The sequence below is a fragment of the Eurytemora carolleeae genome, unplaced genomic scaffold (assembly GCF_000591075.1).
Source record: "Eurytemora carolleeae unplaced genomic scaffold, Eaff_2.0 scaffold1050, whole genome shotgun sequence".
Classification (NCBI taxonomy): Eukaryota; Metazoa; Arthropoda; class Copepoda; order Calanoida; family Temoridae; genus Eurytemora; species Eurytemora carolleeae.
The window spans coordinates 50,006-72,889 of NW_019396939.1; the positions used below are offsets into that span (position 1 = coordinate 50,006).

General features: G+C 30.8%; 1 protein-coding gene across 1 annotated transcript in view; it reads right to left on the reverse strand.

The window, feature by feature from the left end:
• Positions 1 to 22,445, reverse strand: part of LOC111710339 (lachesin) — a 35,534-nt gene extending 13,089 nt beyond the window's left edge. The window contains exons 1-12 of the mRNA XM_023484400.1: positions 22,316 to 22,445; positions 14,660 to 14,770; positions 11,015 to 11,082; positions 10,455 to 10,533; positions 9,797 to 9,864; positions 9,101 to 9,146; positions 7,409 to 7,525; positions 6,790 to 6,887; positions 6,552 to 6,628; positions 5,625 to 5,725; positions 2,549 to 2,679; positions 1,923 to 2,015 (exon numbers count right to left, since the gene is read on the reverse strand). Of these exons, the coding sequence (XP_023340168.1) occupies positions 1,923 to 2,015; positions 2,549 to 2,679; positions 5,625 to 5,725; positions 6,552 to 6,628; positions 6,790 to 6,887; positions 7,409 to 7,525; positions 9,101 to 9,146; positions 9,797 to 9,864; positions 10,455 to 10,533; positions 11,015 to 11,082; positions 14,660 to 14,770; positions 22,316 to 22,445 (1,119 nt within the window). The remainder of the gene's footprint in view (positions 1 to 1,922; positions 2,016 to 2,548; positions 2,680 to 5,624; positions 5,726 to 6,551; positions 6,629 to 6,789; positions 6,888 to 7,408; positions 7,526 to 9,100; positions 9,147 to 9,796; positions 9,865 to 10,454; positions 10,534 to 11,014; positions 11,083 to 14,659; positions 14,771 to 22,315) is intronic.
• Between the last annotated feature and the right edge of the window lie 439 nt (positions 22,446 to 22,884).

Here is a 22,884-nt window from a genome sequence, read left to right on the forward strand (position 1 = left end):
ATCTAATTTCGATTTTTAAATATTTTAAATGAAAAACCTATTGTTTGCATTTTCTAACATTTAGAACTAATTGCAATGTCTTCCAGACTTAATTAGAATTACAATGAAAAGAATTATTCTAAAATTTTAAAAATAAAAATTAGCATGAAAAAAGCGACCATCACAGTGCATATCTGGGTTAACGATAGAAAAAAACGAAACCGACAGGCACCATATTATTAGTTGTTCTTTTTGATTAAGAACTGAGGGGGGGGGGGGGTTAAGAGTCTAGAATTTCTTTAATACAAGTAAATTATTCAGACTGAATACATTCCGCACAGTCGTCTCTGAAGTCTAATCCTTTGTGAATAACCATGTAGTATTGTAACTGCAAAGGAAGTTATTAAACTAAATTATTTTCAAGTTAAAGTATTCATTAAATGTCAAAGCGAAGTTAAACACTAATTACAGAGTGTACTGCAATAAACATAAATACAAGTTATTTAAACAAAAACATAAACAATATATAGAGCATTTTGCAATAATTAGCACAACTTATTCATAATGATTCGGTGAAACATCAAAAACTAAAAGCTTGCTGACACTTTTTTCTTAACAAGCACCTTAAAGGGACCGTTCACTTATTTGGGTATTTTCATGGTAAACTAAACAGCTAATAAGCAATTTAGTTTACCCCGTTAAATTACCCAAATAAGTGAAGGGTCCCTTTAAAAGGACTGTTCGCAAAAATAAAATGAATAAAATATCGTCCAAAATTTATTCGACAAATACTATTTTTTTCTGTTTTTTCTATTAAGGTACTGCAAACGTTATTTTAAATGGACCTTCCTAATGAGAAGGGAATGTCCGATTCACAAAGGTACCCTTTAAACCATTGGTATTGTTTTCTATGTTTAAAAGCATTAAATTTTCTAAAATTTACGCGTATAGTCCCTTTTAGGAATAAAATAAAATAAAACCGCTCCATCAGGGCTTTTTTACGCGTATAGTCCCTTTTAGGAATAAAATAAAATAAAACCGCTCCATCAGGGCTTTTTTACGCGTATAGTCCCTTTTAGGAATAAAATAAAATAAAACCGCTCCATCAGGGCTTTTTTGCTTTGATTAATTTTATTGTTCGTTCTTATCTTTTGTACGGAAACCAATTGTCCAACAGTTTTTTTTTATTAATTTATAATAATTCTTGTCAGCCATTGGAAAAAATACATTGTCAGAAAAAACACAATATCTTAGTTTCATTTTCTATTTTCTTTTTTTTTGTTAATGTTAGCTTGAAGAGAATTAAGAGAATATAATTAATTACGCCAAAATTTTAATTTCATTATTTAGATATGACGTCACAGAAAATGATATTACAAAACTTAGATATAAAGTGAGTCTAGCTTTAAAGTGTCGTTTTTCTGTCTTAAAATGTAAAAGAACTTCCTTAATAATTACATCCGCGAGTAGCTTTAACAGAAAACCGCAATTAAGAATGATCAATTTCAGATAGAAAAACAAGGATATAATTTTTGCTTAGCCAAAAGTTCAAAGGGTACCATGGTGAATCTGATTGTCTGGTATAAAGGCAGGAGGGTACCATGGTGAATCTGATTATCTGGTATAAAGGAAAATAAGTCCCAACAATTTTAAATAAAGTACTTTATTTAAAGGGACATGAGACTTGAGGAAATTATAATTTTTTACAAAGATTTTATTTCCAGGTTTTTATTTCAGAAAAAAATTTCGTAAAACTAGATTTTTCTTAATTTTTCATTGCGTTTGTGATGAATTTTATATTTTATTTGTTGTCATATAGTATTTGGCGGATAGATGTCTCCCTAAGTAATAAGCATAACAAAATACAACCTTATGACCCCCCTTGTCGTCGTTGTCTAGTCTGTTCCACTTTAGTATTTAATCAATAAATAATAAATTATTACCTTCATGTTGTAAGTGTACCCTCCTTCTGAAAGTGCAGCGAATACACGTCTATAATGTGCACTCTTGGGGGGTACTGGTGTACTACTCTGAACCTATAATAGTACATAGTACACATTATTCTCTCTAGAAAGGGATAATTTGCATTTCGTGTATTGTTTTATTTGATTGCGTTGGCTGCCAATGAGTTGGTATGGCACTTCAAATGAACTGAAGTTTGCAGTACGTCTTTCTAAGGGATAAACAGAAAAGAAAAACCACAGTCAAGGCCAAGAACTGTACATTGTACAGTGGTTTTATGTTAATTTATCTATGTAAAAGATTGAATTTAAACCTATTATGAGGATCTCTGAAATGTGTGACTGTTGGTATCCAGTCCAATTGTTGCATGTTCCAAACTACAACTACAAATAATACTACTTACCCCCCTTAGAGCATAGATTTACGTTATCAGCTTGCAGTAGACAGTCATCCTCTCATGAACCAGTCTACTGTAGACTGGTTCATGAGAGGTTATTGAGTAGGAGGATAACACTTCAAATCATAGCTGTACCTTATCTGCCTCACAGTAGACCAGTTCATGAGAGGTTATTGAATAGGAGCATAACACTTCAAATCATAGCTGTACCTTATCTGCTTCCCAGTAGACCAGTTCATGAGAGGATATTAAATAGGAGGATAACACTTCCCACTTCAAATCATAGCTGTACCTCTCCAAGCCCTCGCGATCACCAACTATTAAGGGATAGGCAGGTTTACCTGTAATAAGTAAAATTGCAAATGTCTCAAGTATCTAAGCAATGCATAGAGTTGGGAATTATTAACTTAAAACTGATCTTATAAATGGTTGATATTTGCTTTGTTATACCATTATTAAACCGCAAAATTTAAATGTTATTAAATTCAAACTTAGAAGGAGTCATTGGAAGCTTTAATGGATAGAGATGTAGGTATAGTATAAAGCAAGTTGAAAGAAGAAAGTGCCAAGTGGTCAGGAGAAAATTAAAAGTTATGGGATGGATGAGAGGTAGATATTTTCTTAATCACCTAATATTCTTCAAGCGCAAAAAAGAAAAATCTATAATATTTTAACTTTTTTTTAGACTCATGGGGGTTTTAAAGCGAATTTAGATTTAAAGAAAAGACACACATGTATTGTTAAAACAAAAATGAATAATTACGAAACTGGTTAATTAAAATGTTTGTCTTTAAAAGTTGAAAGAGTAAACATTGTTTGATATTTAACATGTTGTTAAAACTGCAAAATGAATTTTATTAAATCTACACTTTTTTTTGTCTGGAAAAAAATTAGGAATTATGATTCTCTGTTTGTTTGTCTGTCTTTCCGTTTGTATCCTTAAACATCAAAACGGCTGAAACGATCAGACCCAAACTTTTTGTGGGACTTAGGGTGACTACAGGGAAAGTGCCAAATAAGCCTAGTATTGATATTTTTGAAGAACCAAGGTTTCCTATAATAATCTGAGCTGAAAACTTTAGAATGTGATATCCTTAATCCCAATCTGTTAATTAATCTGGAGATTAAATTCTTGAGGAGAACAAGCCATATTTAATCTGGAGATTAAGAAAAAGAGTGGATTGAGCATTAATCCCGATATCCACCATTCTAAAGTTTCCAGCTCTGGCTATTTAGTGAAACAGTTATTTTAACATTTCTATTCCTGCAATTTCTCCTTTTTAGGAAAAATTAATTTTAATATTTCAAAATCTGCAATTTGTCCTTGAGGCAGTTTTTGATCCATCAATACCTGTCTTTCTTCAAAGAGTATCAGAAAAAGGAAAATCTTATTAAAAAATCTCTGTGCAAACTTACAAGTCATAAATATATTAGCTTTTATCAAAGGAAACTGAGATGTGAAAAATGTAAAGATTTGAATTATATATAACCTGTCAGTGTAAAGATGTCAGTAAATATAACCTGTAATTTTAAATTTGAGTGACATATAACCTTTAATTTTAAATTTGAGTGACATATAACCTGTAATTTTAAATTTGAGTGACATATAACCTGTAATTTTAAATTTGAGTGACATAACTTGTAAGTGTAAGTGTAAAGATTTGAGTGATATGTAGCCTGTAAGTATAAAGATTTCAGTGAAATTTAACCTGTAAGTGTAAAAATTTGAGTGATATATAACCGGTAAGTGCAAAAATTTTAGTGAAATATAGCCTGTAAAAGTAAAGACTTGAGTGATACATAACCTGTAAGTGTAAAGATTTGAGTGACATATAACCTGAAATTGTAAAGATTTTAGTGTTACATAGCCTGTAAGTGTAAATATTTGAGTAATATATAAACTGTAAGTGTAAAGATTTGAGTGATATATAACCTGTAAATGTAAAGATTTGAGTGATATATAACCTGAAATTGTAAAGATTTTAGAGTTATATAACCTGTAAATGGAAAGATTTGAGTGATATATAGCCTGTAAGTGTATAACATTGAGTGATATATAACCTGTAAATGTAAAGATTTTAGTGTTATATAGCCTGTAAGTGTAAATATTTGAGTGCTATATAAACTATAAGTGTAAAGATTTGTAAGGATTTGAATGGAATAAAACCTGTGTAAAGTAAAAGTGTAAAGATTTCAGTGAAAAATAACCTGTAATTGTAAAGATTTGAGTGATATACAACCTGTAATTTTAAATTTGAGTGACATATAACCTGTAATTTTAAATTTGAGTAACATATAACCTGTAAGTGTAAAGATTTGATTGATATATAGCCTGTTAGTGTAAATATTTCAGTGATATACAACCTGTAAATGTAAAGACTTGAGTGATATATAGCCTGTAAGTGCAAAGATTTAAGTGATATATAACCTGTAAATGTAAAGATTTGAGTGATATATAACCTGTAATGTAAAGATTTGAGTGATATAAAGCCTATAAGTGTAAATAATTGAGTGCTACATAACCTGTAAGTGTAAAGATATAAGTGATATATAACCTGTAAATGTAAAGATTTGAGTGACATATAACCATGTAAGTGTAAAGATTTAAGTGATATATACCCTGTAAATGTAAAGATTTGAGTGATATATAACCAGTAAATGTAAAGATTTGAGTGATATATAACCTTGTAAGTGTAAAGATTTGAGTGATATAAAGCCTTTAAGTGTAAATATTTGAGTAATATATAACCTGTAAGTGTATATAATAGAGTAATATATAACCTGTAAGTGTATATAATTGAGTAATATATAACCTGTAAGTGTATATAATTGAGTAATATATAACCTGTAAGTGTAAAGATTTGAGTGATATTTAACCTGTAAATGTAAAGATTTGAGTGATATATAGCCTGTGAGTGTAAATAATTGAGTGATTATATAAACTGTAAATGCAAAAAATTAAGTGAACTGTAAGTGTAAAGATATAAGTGATATATAACCTGTAAATGTAAAGATTTGAGTGATATATAACCAGTAAATGTAAAGATTTGAGTGACATATAACCTTGTAAGTGTAAAGATTTGAGTGATATATAACCTGTAAATGTAAAGATTTCAGTGAAACATAATCTGTAAGTGCAAAGATTTGAGTGATATATAACTTGTTAGTGTAAAGATTGAATAATATATAACCTGTGATTGTAAAGATTTTAATGATATATAAACTGTAAATGTAAAGATTTGAGTGATATATAATCTGTAATTTAAAGAATTGAGTGATATATAACCTGTAAGTGTAAAGATTTGAGTGACATCTTCCTCCAGCATATTTCCAGCTTTACACATATATTCACCATAGTCCTTCTCCTCTACTGAACTCAGAAGGAATCTAAAAATTGAATAAATTTATGTTATTTTATCTATAAGAATTAAAATTGCACATTTTTAAGATCAGTTATTCTAATTAATATGTATATTTTAAAACCTGTAAGTAATACCTACATTTACAGTATTGATACCTGTAATTATCAACGACAGTTCTAATATGTATAACTGTAAGTATCACCGACAGTTCTAATATGTATAACTGTAAGTATCAACGACAGTTCTAATATTTAACCTGTAAGAAATGAGAAATATGTTAACAATGTTAACAAAAGGGTCCTTAACGAAACGACAAACTTTTTAAAAACCATAGTTTTTGAAAAAAACTATAGTTTCTGAAAAAAAAATTACATGTCGTCTTACATGAAGGTCAACAGTTGTGGGGGAGCTGAAACTTCTTAATATTTTCGTTAAAACTGCTCAATGATATGTACCAATGCCCTTTAGCGCAGTTTCCTCTCTCCTCCTCTCTTCCTTCACAATCGTTAACGAAGGATCGTTGTTAACAATTGTTAACAAAGAGTCGTTGTTAACGATTGTTAACAAATGGTCGTCGTTAACAATCGTTAACAAAGGGATCCTTAACAAAACGACGAGCTTTACAAAAACGATCATTTTGAAAACGATCATATTATAAAACGATCGTTATGTTTTCGTTTTTTTGTCATAAGTATCACAACAGTTCTAATATCTATACCTGTAAAGTATCACAACAGTTCTAATATCTATACCTGTAAGTATCACAACAGTTCTAATATCTATACCTGTAAGTATCACAACAGTTCTAATATCTATACCTGTAAGTATCACAACAGTTCTAATATCTATACCTGTAAGTATCACCGACAGTTTTAACTCTAATTTTTTCTCCATCTAAGAGTTTCATAGTTTGTTTATACCAGGAAACCTAAATTATAAAAACACGTTAGGAAAAGATCATATTTTATTTTAACAACTTATTTTATGTTTTTATTTTTGCCAGACATTTACATGATATTCTTAAACTAATGGTTGTACAAGGCTAACAACATTTTTTTTCTAAATTGTAATTTAAACAGATATGTTTACCTTAGCTGGTGGATTTGAGTAGACTATACAGATAAAAGTTATATCCTCCCCAACCCCAGCATGTATCCAACTACGCTCTGCAGATACCTCAGGAGAATCTAGATACAGAAATATGTTATATCCTCCCCAACCCCAGCATGTATCCAACTACGCTCTGCAGATACCTCAGGAGGATCTAGATACAGAAATATGTTATATCCTCCCCAACCCCAGCATGTATCCAACTACGCTATGCAGATACCTCAGGAGAATCTAGATACAGATATATGTTATATCCTCCCCAACCCCAGCATGTATCCAACTATGCTCTGCAGATACCTCAGGAGGATCTAGATACAGATATATGTTATATCCTCCCCAACCCCAGCATGTATCCAACTACGCTATGCAGATACCTCAGGAGGATCTAGATACAGATATATGTTATATTCTTCCCAACCCCAGCATGTATCCAACTACGCTCTTATTTCTTATTTTAAGAAACTGAGGTTTTTCGATAAATTCAGGTTTTTTATCTTAATCTTTGCAAACCGTTGATTATTTTGGTTTAAATGTTTAAATTTCTATTTTTAAAATTTAAATTCAGTTCCTTTGTGAATTAATTTTAATTGTTACTTACACAGGACATTTATGTTTATGCTTTGCCAGGCAGGTTGGAGAGATACTCCATTATCAGCGTTACAGGTATATTCTCCATGCATCTCACGAGATATATTTAATAGTTCTAATATATCTCCTGAAATATATAAATATATATTCTCCATGCATCTCTCAAAATATATTTAATAGTTCTAATATATCTCCTAAAAAATTATATCTTTGAGCTGGTCCTGTTAGAAATTATATTTTTGAGCTGATCCTGTTAGAAATTATATCTTTGAGCTGATCCTGTTAGAAATTATATCTTTGAGCTGATCCTGTTAGAAATTATATCTTTGAGCTGATCCTGTTAGAAATTATTTTCCCGTTCTCTTTTGCAACATTTGATGGTTTAAATAAAACTGACGGCATCCGGTTGCAAAGATTTTAGAATTTTATATTCAGTAGGAAGAAGTAATCAGTTCTTTTGCTTCATTAAACAAGATTTTTTATAGTCATCTCTCTTAAAACGTTCTTGTTACACAACTAAATAAGTGCTTCCAATTGAAGTTTTATAACTCTAATATCCTTTCAATCTCAGACCTTTCAAACTTTGATTTTGCGAAATCAAATAATCAAAGTTAGGATTATTAAAAATAATACGATATAGGGATGAAAACAAGATTTTTCGGCGAGAAATCCGTTCAATTTTATCCATTTACCACATCCCTCTAGTTGCGCCATAGATATAAATTTTTCTGTTGAATTATATTGTAACACAAGAGTTTTTAGTTTTCGTAAATTACCTTTTCTGACTGTAATTGACCCATTACTAGGATTCACACTTTCAATATAGGGTGGTACCTCAACAATTAGCTAGAAATATTAGAAATATTAGGCCCCCTTCCCGGCCTAAGTAAAGTAAAAAGAGAGCGAAGGTGTTCATCCCAATTTGAAAATTGTTGTATGGTGTAAGAACAACGATTTATCAAAGCAGAAACTTGAAAATTATGGTTATGATGCTCGAATATTGGATTAAGCACGAAATTTTGGAAATTGTTCAGAATTTAAGTAAAATATGTTTAAGATTATATAACAGGGATTAAGTGAAAATAGGTTGAAATTTGAATATTTCATAATTCGGGATTATATGAATTTATATTTAAAACATATCTTTGGAACAAATTATGATTTACTATCTTCTCATTCCTAAAATTTTCAATTTACACTATTTTTCAGAAAATTATAAATATTTTGTAACCCAATTATTTTCTTCTAAAATTAGTATAATTACGTTAATTTTTTTTAATATAACTTAATCCATGATATAGCTTTATTTATCCTGGGAAAATGCATTAAAAATAATTTTATTACTAATCAGTATTTTTACAGGAGTTTACCTTTTCAAGAAATTATTTTTGAATTTTCTTAATGAATATTTATTTTCTCAAATTGAGCAAATAAAAAACCTAAATTAATTTAACACTCCAGACAAACATAAACATTTCAAGATAGTGGGGGGGGGGGACGCTTTTTCAGAGAAAATATATAACCCTTTTTAATAAGTACAGTTATTGTTTCTAGATATGAATACATAATGAATAACAAATGTATTAGAGATGAACAAGATGAGTAGGTATTCTCTGGTTCCAGAATCCGACACTACTGAATTGTGGATTTTATAATGCTATTATGAGGATTTTATTCCTCTACATATTTTTTTTAATGTTACCTTCTATACGGGTAGTACTTCCTTTCCAGTTCATGGGCTGGTTGTGCTAAAATATTTTTTTAAATATTAAATTTTTTGTTAAAATATTCATCTTGAAAAAAATGATTGTTCACTTTATTAAAGAATGATTACAAAAAACTGGGTATTATGTCATCATATAAAAAAGGTGAAAAATATCTAAAATTATGATTTAAGTAAAAAAAATATTCTAAAAACTTCCCATTTTTGACAAAGAAAATTAATTTCCATGAGAGCGAGACCAAAAAACTTAAACACCAATTCAAAAAGTCTTATAATTTTCATTGTATTGATTTCCTTAATCATAGAATTTTTCCGATACTAAAGTGACAGTGACCGATAAACATACTGTTTAAAGCTGAATAAATCTGATAAAGTTTTTCTAAAAATGAAAAGTTTCAATTGTGGTTAAAAGTGACTTGTTGATTTATATGATAGAGCAAAATAATGCAATGCAACAATTCAACACATGTACAGATGGAAGATACAGATTTAAATGGCACCTTTGCTATTCGGGCAACTAAATACACATTTATTCTAACACAGATTACAAAAATGTCTCCAAAAGAGTGATGATTTCTCCTACCAGGGTATTGTATGCAACCCTTATATCATATACGTTAGAACAGGAGCCGTTGTAAGAGAGCAAAGTCTTGAAAGCAACCCAAGATATTTTACCTGTCTATTCCAGTAAACTCTTGGTGTAGGCTGACCCCCAGCATGACATTCGAGTCGTACATTCGAACCTAAGAGAATTCATAAAATCATATTTTAAGATAAAAAACCACAACACAGGGGGGGGGGGAATTATACAATGATATTGCCTAATCAGCACATTTAACCCGCTCCCTAAAACCTCATATTTCATTGATTACTCTCACAATCAAATGATCCCCATATCTTTGAGCTGATCCTGTTAGAAATTATATCTTTGAGCTGGTCCTGTTAGAAATTATATCTTTGAGCTGATCCTGTTAGAAATTATATCTTTGAGCTGGTCCTGTTAGAAATTATATCTTTGAGCTGATCCTGTTAGAAATTATATCTTTGAGCTGNAATATTTTCCAATATTTAGAAATATTAAAAATTTTGGAAATATTAAATATATTAGAAATTTAAAAAATATTGGAAATATCAAAAATATGAAAAATATTATTACAATTCTATAAAAACAATAAAATGTTAGAAATATTAGAAGAAAAAACAGAAAAAAATTTTAGATATAGAAATACATAAAAATATATATATTTATTTCAAAATTTAATAAAATTGAAACCTACCGTATGTGTAACGTCTATTGCTTTCTTGTTTACATTGACAGTACACTTGTATGTGCCTGTATCCCCCCTGGTCAGCCCAGTCAGCTGGAGGTCAACTCCTATCCCGGGCATATACACCACATCTATACGGTCATCCTGAACGTTCAAAGGGCACGTTTATGTTTGTATTAATAACCTTCTCCATTAATTATTGCCTGGAAGCCATAATTTTGCACAATTTTCCGCTTGTTATTGTAAAGAATTACAAATGGAAGGCATCTAACACCCTGGGACCAAGTAAAATTAGTTCTCAGATATAAGTGTCTTAAAAATTTGTTCTGAAACTCATTTTATAGAACTCAGCACACGCCATAAATTCTTAATTTTGTACCCCTGTGTCTTTGCAGCCTCTGATGGTGTAGAAATTTGTTATTTCAAATCATGACTAAGTTGGATAAATTAGGCTAAGTTTAAATTTTGAGGGTCTACAATCTACCTATATGCACCATTAGGTTGCAAATATACAGGAAGTTGAACATTCGAGTTTGTGGCACTGTTCCTTTAATACCAACTATGGAGATTTCATTTTTTTTTTTTAAGAATTTTTAAAAATTATTTTTAAAATTTATTCATTTACCTGCCGAACTTTGAAACCGTCTGCACTGATGACCAAACCATCCTTACTCCAAGTCACCACTGAGTCATCTAAACACAATTATATGATTCACACTGTAGCGTCTGATCCAATCATCTCATCTCATTATCCAATTAGAGATGAATCCTGAAATCAGTGCTATAGTAAACCCAAATGTCTACTCCAGTCACTGTGTAGAGTGGACTAAGTTTAATTTGAATTCGAACTGACCTGACCCCTTGTACTGGTCTTAGTAACATACTGCAGGTACCGGCCCGACCCCTTGTACCGGTCTTAGTAACATACTGCAAGCACCGGCCAGACTAATTGTACTGGTCTTAGAAACATACTGCAAGACCGGCCGGACCCCTTGTACTGGTCTTAGAAACATACTGCAGGTACCGGCCTGACCCCTTGTACCGGTCTTAGTAACATACTGCAGGTACCAGTCCAACCCCTTGTACCGGTCTTAGTAACATACTGCAGGTACCGGTCCGACCCCTTGTACCAGTCTTAGTAACATACTGCAGGTACCTGTCTGACCCCTTGTACCGGTCTTAGAAACGTGCATGCAAGTACCGGTCCGACCCCTTGTACCGGTCTTAGTAACATACTGCAGGTACCGGTCCGACCCCTTGTACCGGTCTTAGTAACATACTGCAGGTACCTGTCTGACCCCTTGTACCGGTCTTAGAAACGTGCATGCAAGTACCGGTCCGACCCCTTGTACTAGTCTTAGTAACATACGGCAAGTACTGGCCCGAACCCTTGTACTGGTCTTAGTAACGTACGGTACCAGCCCAACCTTATCCTATGCCGGCTTGGTTTCAACTTTGACTTTTTATAGTAATCGGCCTATATGACCTATCCCACTAGCTTAGTTTATTGTTCAATCAATATAAACATTTTTTAAAAAGAAATCTTGATTTGAATACTCAGAAATCTCAATTGAATGCTGTGTAAAAAGTCGTAAAATAGAAGCAGACAATATGTCCAATGCGGTTTTTTAAAATTTTTAGAATTTTGCCATTTCTAGAAAGTGAATATTATTATTTTTCCTTAAAAAACAGCTTTCAATCAAAGCGTTCAACAATTCTAGTTGATTCTGAAGATAAATTAGGAAAAGTCTGTTAAAGGTCACGGACAGACGTAGTACATTTGAATATAAACCTTTCCGGTCCCAGTTTCTACTGTATCGCATGGACATAGGTTAAATAAAGCAGACACTCAATAGGATTAGCCGGTGCAACAAGGTTGACGCGGTCAGACTTTAGGTTGAATTTACTTTTACTAAAGGGCCAGAGATGTGTGAGGTTTAAAGGATGATACCGTTGTGAATCGGGGGTTGCCCCTCTTTGAATGGGAGGTAGTTTGAAACTACGTTTATAGGCCCTTTTAACACTATTTGTTTAACCATCTTTTTGTCTAAAATTAGATGCCAAACTGCAATCCCACATTGACATGTGGCATTTCTAACTTGACAATTTTATCTGTTTAACATCTTAAATAAACCTTTCTTATTTGGGCACAGACACGATACAGTTTAAACTAAAAAATGAATAAGAAACGAAAGGAAACTTAAAAACATCAGGGTTACCCTCAAAGTACAAGACTGTAAAGCACGACCTTAATCTCAAAATAATGAAGATACCAACGTTAAATTAAGTCTTTAGACTTGAATACAGTGTTTTATTTTGTTATTAAATGATTTTGCAAAGCTTACAGTTTCAGGGAATTTAAGCATAGATTACGTACGGTCGTCATGTATGAAGTTTTATTCTTTGTGGGTAACCCTAATTTTTTATATTTTTAAAACAAAACATTAGAATTTTTTACATTTTTGACCCGTTTATAGTCCATGTCTTTTTAGAACGTTAAGCAACGATCTTAAAGATAAATTGGTTTAGCATATTTGGCCTTTAACTTCCATACTTTCCTGATATTTTTTATGTTATGAGTTACGGGTAAATGAATTGAATCCCATATTTCCTGCTAGGATGTTAAAACATTTCAAGTTGAAAGACATTTATAATTCTATTAACTGAAAATGCCAATCAAACAATTAATTATTTACCGAGCTCGGAAAAAAATCGGAAATGATTTAAAGTCCTTGATATTTATCCCTCGTTTCCATTTTTCAAACTATCACCTTGAAATTTTGTTACTTTTAATGAATAGAAGTATAAAGGATTTTTTGTAAAATTTTTTTTTTAATGCATGGGTAAGATACAGGGCGGATAAATGTTCGGTCTGTGAAAAAAAAATCTGAAATAATTTTTTGTTCCTAAAACTAAAAACTTTGATCTAAAAACTTTATTTTTAAAAAGCCCTAGAAAAATGCAGAAAAATGTCTCACACATTGTTTGTTTAAATCAAAAAATATATTTTTTCATTTTTCTGACCCTTTTTCGGCATTTTTTTCAACCCTCCCTATGAAAGTTATTGGTCTTGTTTTTTTTCAATGAGCTTGAAAAATTGGGCCATGAACATGCATTTTTACCCTATACCTATTTTTTAAGGTCTTTTTTTCTAGGGGGTGGGGGGTGGGCTTAGAAATAGTTTCAGACCCCCCAGCCTTTATAGTATTTTTTCATGATTTCATATTTATCCCCCCCCCATAGCACTCACACGCTTAAATATCTTCATAAACATATAATTTTCGTAAAAGGTTAAATTGAAAAATAAAAATAAAATTATAAATATGTCATCCATTAAATCAAAAAGTATGACCAAGACAAGACTAACTAAAGTAAACTGCGTGTAAGATTGAAATCATAACTCCTTATTGCAGCCTTGCACGCACCCCTGACCCTTCAGTAAAAGTAAATTTAACCTAAAGTCTGACCGCGTCAACCTTGTTGCACCGGCTAGTCCTACTGAGTGTCTGCTTTATTTACCCAATGTCCGTGCGATACAGTACAAACCTGGACCTGAAAAGTTGACCCGGCTCAGAAATTCAAATATACCATGATGCCCATGATTGAGAAGCAAAAATCTTACCGGATAATAAATCAATCCCTTGTAAATTAAACATGCAGTTCTTTTTTTTCAAATGTAGTTTGTCACTTACAGACACTAGCAATCAAAAATGTCTCAAACAGGACACAATCCACACGGCTACAATCCCATGAACTATCAACGACACTACCACTTGGTGCAATCTTGTTAGCTATCGGTATCAATATGATCAATGTCTCAAACAGGACACGATCCACACGGCTACAATCCCATGAACTATCAACGCCACTCCCACTGGGCGCGATCTTGTTAGCTATGTCAACTAGACAATAGCAATCAATTGATCAATGTCTTAAACAGGACACAATCACAAAAATTGTAATCAAAGCGGAGTTTCTATATTAACTGATGTATTTGAGGTTACAAGTTAAAGTTAATAGACGTAGTTAAAAATCCTACATCCCTTTCTATATCACATGATTTTAAGGCAATCATGTTAAGTATTACAGCACAGTTGAAATAGGCGCAGTTAAGATGTACTTCATTATATATATCACAGGAGTAGTTTTTTGAAACACAGTTCAAATTAATAATGGGTTTTATGTAGAAGTTCACAAACATAGAATAATAATAATGTACAACGTACTGCAGGTTTACAGCATATCCTGCTACACAATATTTATCACATACCTAGATATAGAGCTCGGCATGGTAGGGTAAGATTTCCATTGACCGGTTTCATAAACCGTTGACCAACAGTTTTTATCTTGATCTGGGCCTCTTCACTTCCCACAAACTCAACTTAAAAAATTAAATTATATTTATTAATGTCAATTAAAAATACTGTTTTGGAAACGTTCTAATGTTTTTGATAAAAAAGAAAACTCCAGATAGGGGCACGGAGCGCCCTCAATCCCTCGAGTATGTAGAAATACATATGTATTTGTGAGGAATTTCAATACATTTCTATATAATCTATCCTGCTACTCTTAACTCAACTAATTTTACTATTTATCTACTTATTCATACGTATATACTATAACTGAAGTGTCTAGTGTTGCCCATGCAATAAAAAAATGTTTAGTCTCTGTTTCCCTCTGGGTACCTATGGGGTCCCTAAAAATTGTTTAGCCAATTTGGTCCAGCCGTATAGCCATCTATAACTTACATATAAATGTATATATAAGATAAGATAAGATAAGATAAGAAAAAGTTTATTGCTAAAATACATGTATCTGTTTACAAAACGAGTTTACAATTACAAATTGATGATTAATTAACAGTGATTATTTTTTTAAACTCAACAATCTTCTTAAAACATTTTATTCATAAATACAGTTTTATTGTTTCATGCTTATTATGCAGTCATCAGTATATATATTTATATATTTATATTCATAAATACAGTTTTATTGTTTCATGCTTATTATGCAGTCATCAGTAGATATATTTATATATTTATATTTATGAAACAATTTGTTTATGAATAAAATGTTATAAGAAGATTGTTGCATTTCAACTGATATATATTTATATGTAAGTTATAGGTGGTTATACGGCTGAACCAAAAATGGCTGACATTTTTTGAGGAAACCCATAGGTTCCCTGGGGGACACATAGGTTAAACATTTTTTTAATTACATGGGCAACACCGGACACTTCAGCTTGTATATACTTATGAATAAAATGTTATAAGAAGATTGTTACGTTTTTATATATAAAATATATATAAGCTTATATGAACTATATTATATTGATATATTATATATATTTCTATAGTTTTCTTTTCTATTAGAAAATAAGTTTTCAACAACAAAATTTAATTTCTATTGTATTTATTCCCTATCTATCGATATAATTTTTGTAGTATTGTACATGTTTGTGCAACTCTCCTGTATTTTTTTTTTTTTTGATTTTTTTTTAGTAAATGGCCCGCCAAAAAAATCCGCGAAACGTTTTTTTCTCTCAAAATCAAAAGTTCAGAAAAACAAAAATGTGTAAATACATTATTTCTATCATATTCTAAAATTATATATGTATTCTACTGTAGATGCAATTATTTATATTATAAAAACTAATTTTAGATATTAAGGTCAAAACAATATAATAATCATCTTCATCTAAAGTTCATTCAATTTTCCTTTTTTTAACTTTTTTTTTAAAAAAGCTTTTTAACAAAAATCTGAATTTCAAGCTTGGTTTTATCACTCATTTAATTGTGTAAAAGATTAACTGGTAAAAGAAATCCTAATATTTTGTTTATTATATTGAAATTGTCTAATTTTTGTGTTCGGAAGTATTAACAGAATATTAAGAAAAAAAAGTATTTTTACATCTATAACATTTTGTTAACGTACTGATGTCCTATCTATGTTATCTTTGGTCTTACAAATTTCCTTTCTGTGTAAACTGTGTATAGTTTCTAAACATTTCCCTATTGTTTGACATTCCGCTAATTTGTTGGCTTTGAACTTAAATCCAAAATGTTTGCTTGTTAGTTAGCTTGTTAGATGGTTAATTTGTTAGTTAGCTTGTTAGATGGTTAATTTGTTAGTTAGCTTGATAGATGGTTAATTTGATAGTTAGCTTGATAGATGGTTAATTTGTTAGTTAGCTTGTTAGATGGTTAATTTGTTAGTTAGCTTGTTAGATGGTTAATTTGTTAGTTAGCTTGTTAGATGGTTAATTTGATAGTTAGCTTGATAGATGGTTAATTTGTTAGTTAGCTTGTTAGATGGTTAATTTGTTAGTTAGCTTGTTAGATGGTTAATTTGATAGTTAGCTTGTTAGATGGTTAATTTGATAGTTAGCTTGATAGATGGTTAATTTGTTAGTTAGCTTGTTAGATGGTTAATTTGATAGTTAGCTTGTTAGATGGTTAATTTGATAGTTAGCTTGATAGATGGTAAGGTTAGATAGTTGATTTATTTGCCAGTTTGCTAGTTAGTTGGTTATTTGAAAATCTAGATCACATAGGCCTCAAACTAATATTTTTCTAATCTTCTTATCTTTGCAACCTGATGTTTTAAACTTTTCATATTTCAAACTTTGAGCACGATCTAGGAGAATTTTAGTTAGAAATATATACATGTATTCATTTTACATTTCTTTACACCTTGTCATACATTTTCGAATAAATTAATTTACTTTTAATTATTTTGGATTGTAAAAATAATACAACTTTTTTTTCAGTTTTCAATTTTACATAAAATAAATCGCTGGTATTTTTCCGAAATATATAGAACTAGCTTGGGAATAGGAACCCAGCGCTGCCCGGGTTACTAAAAGTTACTCCGCTGTTTACCCGCACTTGAACGAGTTTACCGGGAAAATAAACTATCGCTATTAAAGTCAACCTATTCATTTAAATCTCAAAACTAAGCTAAGAACATTCCCTTGGGTCTCCCGAGTTCCCTAATCAAAATTTTAGGCAATTCGGTCCAGGGGTTCCTGAGTTATGATTGGACAAACAAACAGACAGACAAACAGAGATTACAACTTTGTATATATATATGATAAACTTATAACTTAAATAAATAATGATCTTGATGAAATTAAATATTTTTAACATATTTTCATCATTTTTCCTACTGATTGTGAGGAGGGGGGATGTTTATTGAATATTTTTTTTTATTTCTAGCTATTATATAAATAGTTTCAGAACCTCCCCCCCTTAAAAAAACCTTAAAAAACGAATAACAATCGTTTTTGAAAACGATCATTTTTATAGAAACGATTTCCGACCGTTTTTAATGCGATTGTTTTTAAAAAAACGATAATTTTATTTTAAAAAATGATCGTTAACGAAACGACGAACTTTATGAAAACGGTCGTTTTTGGAAAAACGATCGTTTTAAAAAAAAATTACATGCAACTTTCTTGAATGTCGTCTTACATGAACTTAAACAGTTGTAGGGGAGCTAAAACTTCTTGATATTTTCTTAAAAACTACTCAATAATAAGTACAGATGCCCTTCAGGTCTGTTTCCTCTCTTCGTTAACGATCATTAACGAACGGTCGTCGTTAACATTCGTCAACAAAACGACGAAATTTATAAAACGATCGTTTTGAAAACGACCATTTTAAAAACGAACTTAAAAAAAACTTTTTAAAAACCCCCCAACCTATTTTCTAATATAATCTTGATCAAGAGGAGTGGAGAAATCAGGAGTAAATCAGATTGATTATCCTGTATCCTCCAAGTGCACTAGATAAGTGACCAATATTGGTTCAATTCAGAAAATAAAGGATTTAAGTTTGGAAAAGAGAAATGTCTAATGCATTGAGAAGAGACACTTTGTATACTATTGCAATTCTTTTTGCTTTAAAGCTTTAGCAGGATAATCTATAGTCAGAGTCAGAGGGTTTACCTTTTAGATTAAAATGTTTAAAAGTTTTGCAGAATAAATTGGGTTTTTTTTGGCTGCAAACACTGATTTTCTAATATTTTTGCAACCCAATGTCGTGGACCTTTGTAATTACAAATTTTAAATTCTGTTAGATCAAATTTCTGTATTTTTAACCTTTATTTGTTTTAAGAGTACTGGCAAACGGAGCTCAAGCTGTATTCGACTATTGTCCTTATATCTTTACAACCTGATGGGGTAACAATACATGCATGATTATTTAACAACAATATTATGTTTCACAGTTTTTAGGACTGATAAATCACAGTTTGAGGCGAGTTATTAACTCCTAAAACCCCATAATGGCTGGGGGTGTCTCCCCCCCACCTAGAATAAGGCCTTAGAAAATAGGTATAGGGTTAAAATGCATGATTATAGCCCAATATTTCAAGGCCTGCTCATTTTATAAAATTAGGTCTATAACTTTTCTTTTGTAGTTTGGGTGCTAGGGAAGGTTAAAAAAATGCCAAAAAAGGTAAAACAAATGTAAAAGAAAATTTTTTGTTTTTAAACAAATTTTTTAAGAGCTTTTCAAAAATATAGTTTTATGAATTTTTATTTACTCAGACCAGATTTTTTACCGCCCTGTACCCTACCATTTGCAAAAATTTCACGGTATAGTGTCAAACCAACTAGAGAGGGGCGCCAAGCAGCCCCCTCCCCCCCAGCCTGTTTAGGGTTAAGCATCAAGTCTATGGCAAAATTTGCTAAAAACTAACGTTTTAAAACGATATTTTTAGTTAGATTTTTCCAAATATTAATTTTATTTTACAGTTTTGAAATGTTGGAACCTTTAGAAATTCACAGTATTATTTGCAACAATACCAATTCTAATACCAATTATTTTGAAAATACTAAAAATAAATGTTGGGGTGCTTTTTCACACTTGGGGTTTTCGGGGTCCTGGGAATGATACCCCTTTCTCCCCCCCCCCCAGACGGGGAGGGTCCCTGGGCCCTAAGATTCTCTAAGTTTGAAAAATTGAAGTTCTGTAATACTATTAAAAAAATATTGTACACTTAATTATCTTTTCTAAAAACCTTTTTTTAAAATTCAAAAAAGAAAAATTGTTAAAAAATTTGTGAAGGAAAAAATTCCAAAAAACGTAAAAGTTCTTTAAAAAAATAAGTTTGCTTTTTTCCCTTATTTGTAATAAATTCGCTTATTGTATTTACACTTTGGTTCATACCCTGGAAAACGTGTTAATGTAGAATTAATTACGAGAAAGGAAATATACAATATTGGATCCTTATTTTAGAGGAAGTGTAATTCTAGCCTTTACATGGTAATATGAATGCACTTTGCAAACTGTTTTAATGGGAAATTTCTTTATATAAAGCAGCAAAACATTATTACTTTGGGAAACAAATAGAAGTAAAACTTATTATCAATATTTCTACTATAGTTTATTTAAAGCGCAACTACTGATTTTAAAATATAGCAGAACAAATCTAAGTAAAAAAATTGAGATTTTTGCCACAAACGATGATTTTCTAATCCCTATTTCTTTCCAACCCGATATTCTAGATTTAGGGTTGCAAAAACTTCCTCATAATTTAATTTAAAGGAATTAAGTTTTTTTTGCCAACAACTCAATTGTTATAATTCCTTAATTTTTGCAACCTGATAGTATTTCAAACTCATTTGATCCAACTGAATTCATAAGTGATCCAACTGAATTCATAATTTGAACTATCTCAGGTCTACGCTGTTGGGTTGCAAAGATACAAGAATTAGAAAATCCGAGTTTCTATATATATATTTACATATATATATATATATATATTTACATATATATTTGGTTTGGTAATCAGAGTGTCCGGAGGACGATGTCTACGGATCTCCACAATACCGAAAAATCACTCAACTACTAAAAACTGAAATTGTTCCTCTTCACATCTAAAACTTTTAAGAGGAGATAAACTGGGGGGGGGTTTCTGCCCAAGCGAAGAATTCAATATATTGTTGTGGACCATTTTATTAAAGCCCCCCACCCTCCCCCAAATTCAATTTTTTTTCACCTCCCCCTTGGCGGACAAAAAAAAACATAAACAACCCGAAAAAAACTTGTTTACCTGGGAGGAATACAGCGACGAGAAAAGGTGCTCCAACATATCTCAGCAATGATAACATAACGATATTTTCTGCTCCGCTACTCACATCGTTGTCTCAAATTCTGAAATATATAGTTTTGTTCTGAAGAAAACAATTTGAATAGAACTGCACTGCATAGTCCATTAACTAGAGCTTTGTAGGGAAATAAAGAATAAATTGTCAACTTCAAGCCAAGATAAATTTATTCCTTTGCCGGGCAAAAACTTTTATTTCATTAAACTTGAGTTCCTTCCTTGGAAATGAAGATTTTACAGATTTATCTGTTTTGATTGTTTTCAAGTGTTTGACTTCCAGAAGTTTGAGTTTAGTTGAAGCCTTGAACTGGATTTAGATGAGACAACTTTTAAAAAAATATTCGATCAAATTTTATATTTTAATGAACATGTAGACGTAATTTTAAGTGACACTACAAGTAAAAATTCTAATGACAATCTTTTTTATGTAAAAAAGGCTTTAATTATGGCCCATTTAAAAAAAAACTTTTAATTGTTGCTCTATCTGTGAGCATCTTTCATTTGAAGAATAAAAATAATATTTTTTCGCACATTTTCAAAAAATTACAAAAATAAAAAACTTTTGAACACAAATTTTTGGAATTTCGAGCATCCTTAAACCTTGTCATGTGAGGCCGGCCCTACATTGGTTCAGCCGTCTTACGTTCATTGGATGCAAACATACTGACAGACAAGCAAAGTATAGAGATATATGTACAATTGAGGATTTACACACCAAGAGCGAAAGAAGATAATTGTCAGAATTCAACAGTTTTCCAACTACTAAACTCATCATAATCTTTCTCAATTTAAGGTTTAAAATTTAATATTATCGTTGTATATGAATGAATGCAAACTTACGCAAAAATCGAGCAGGAATTTGCCAATAACTCTTTAAAACTTAAGCGAGTAACAAGCCCATTTAATTTTTTAAATGCATATGCCTAGAGCTACAAAAAAGTATAAGAAAGTTGGTGAGGTTAGACCAAAGGCCAAGGTGAAGATGAGACTTCTTAAACATTTGCTGACTATCTTTCAGAGTTGTCTAAATCTCATGAGTGAGTTGAGTTGTCTAAATCTCATGAGTGAGTTGAGTTGTCTAAATCTCATGAGTTTTCAGAGTTGTCTAAATCTCATGAGTTGAGTTTTGAAAATTTTCTTACGTTATCTAGCTTTCAGGATTAATTCAAACCAACAGTTCTGTTTTTTACGTATTCAATCCTACAATCAAGAACTATATAAAATAATATTGTTCTATAACGGGTCACACTATAAATCACCATTTTGTAGAAGCATTGATCAGTATTGACCATTAAGTTGGAAAATGTAACAAAAGGTGACAAGCTTTTAAAACAGTTAACAATACTTTTTAACAACAGTTTATTCTTGACGAGAAGTTTGAATTCATTGTCGAACCAAAGCATTTAATGTATATTCAATCTTTTACTTGTTCTTCACTGTAAAAATTCCAGTTCAAGTACCGGACCGATGTTTAATCAACTACTGCGAGCTGTACAGCACAAATACAGACGCCAAATGAACATTGTATAGTTTATAATATCCAGCTGAATAATATAGTTTATAATATCCAGCTGAATAATATAGTGTATAATATCCAGCTGAATAATATAGTTTATAATATCCAGCTGAATAATATATAATATCCAGCTGAATAATATAGTTTATAATATCCAGCTGAATAATTCTTATTTTTAATATTGTAAGTGTGCGAAGACCAAGATTAATAACTATAAGAATAATGTTTCATATTTTCGCATCCTTCAATAGAAGGAGAAACATAATAATAATGATAATGATGTAATAATATAACCATACAATTTTATGCTCATGTTGTAGTCCTCTTTCATTGCTTTCATGTTATATATCATTGCTTTCATGTTAGTTTTCACAGCTTTCATGTTAGATTTAATAGCTTTCATGTTAGATTTAATAGCTTTCATGTTATATGTCAATGCTTTCATTTTTGATTTTATAGTTTTCATGTTAGATTTCATTGTTTTCATGTTAGATTTCATTGTTTTCATGTTAGATTTCATTGCTTTCATGTTAGATTTCATTGTTTTCATGTTAGATTTTATTGTTTTCATGTTAGATTTCATTGTTTTCATGTTAGATTTCATTGTTTTCATGTTGGATTTCATTGTTTTCATGTTGGATTTCATTGTTTTCATGTTATATTTCATTGTTTTCATGTTAGATTTCATTGTTTTCATGTTAGATTTCATTGTGTTCATGTTATATTTCATTGTTTTCATGTTAGATTTCAGTGTTTTCATGTTAGATTTCAGTGTTTTCATGTTAGATTTCAGTGCTTTCATGTTAGATTTTATTGTTTTTAATATATATTTCTTGGATCATGGGTTTCCGGAAAGAGTTCAT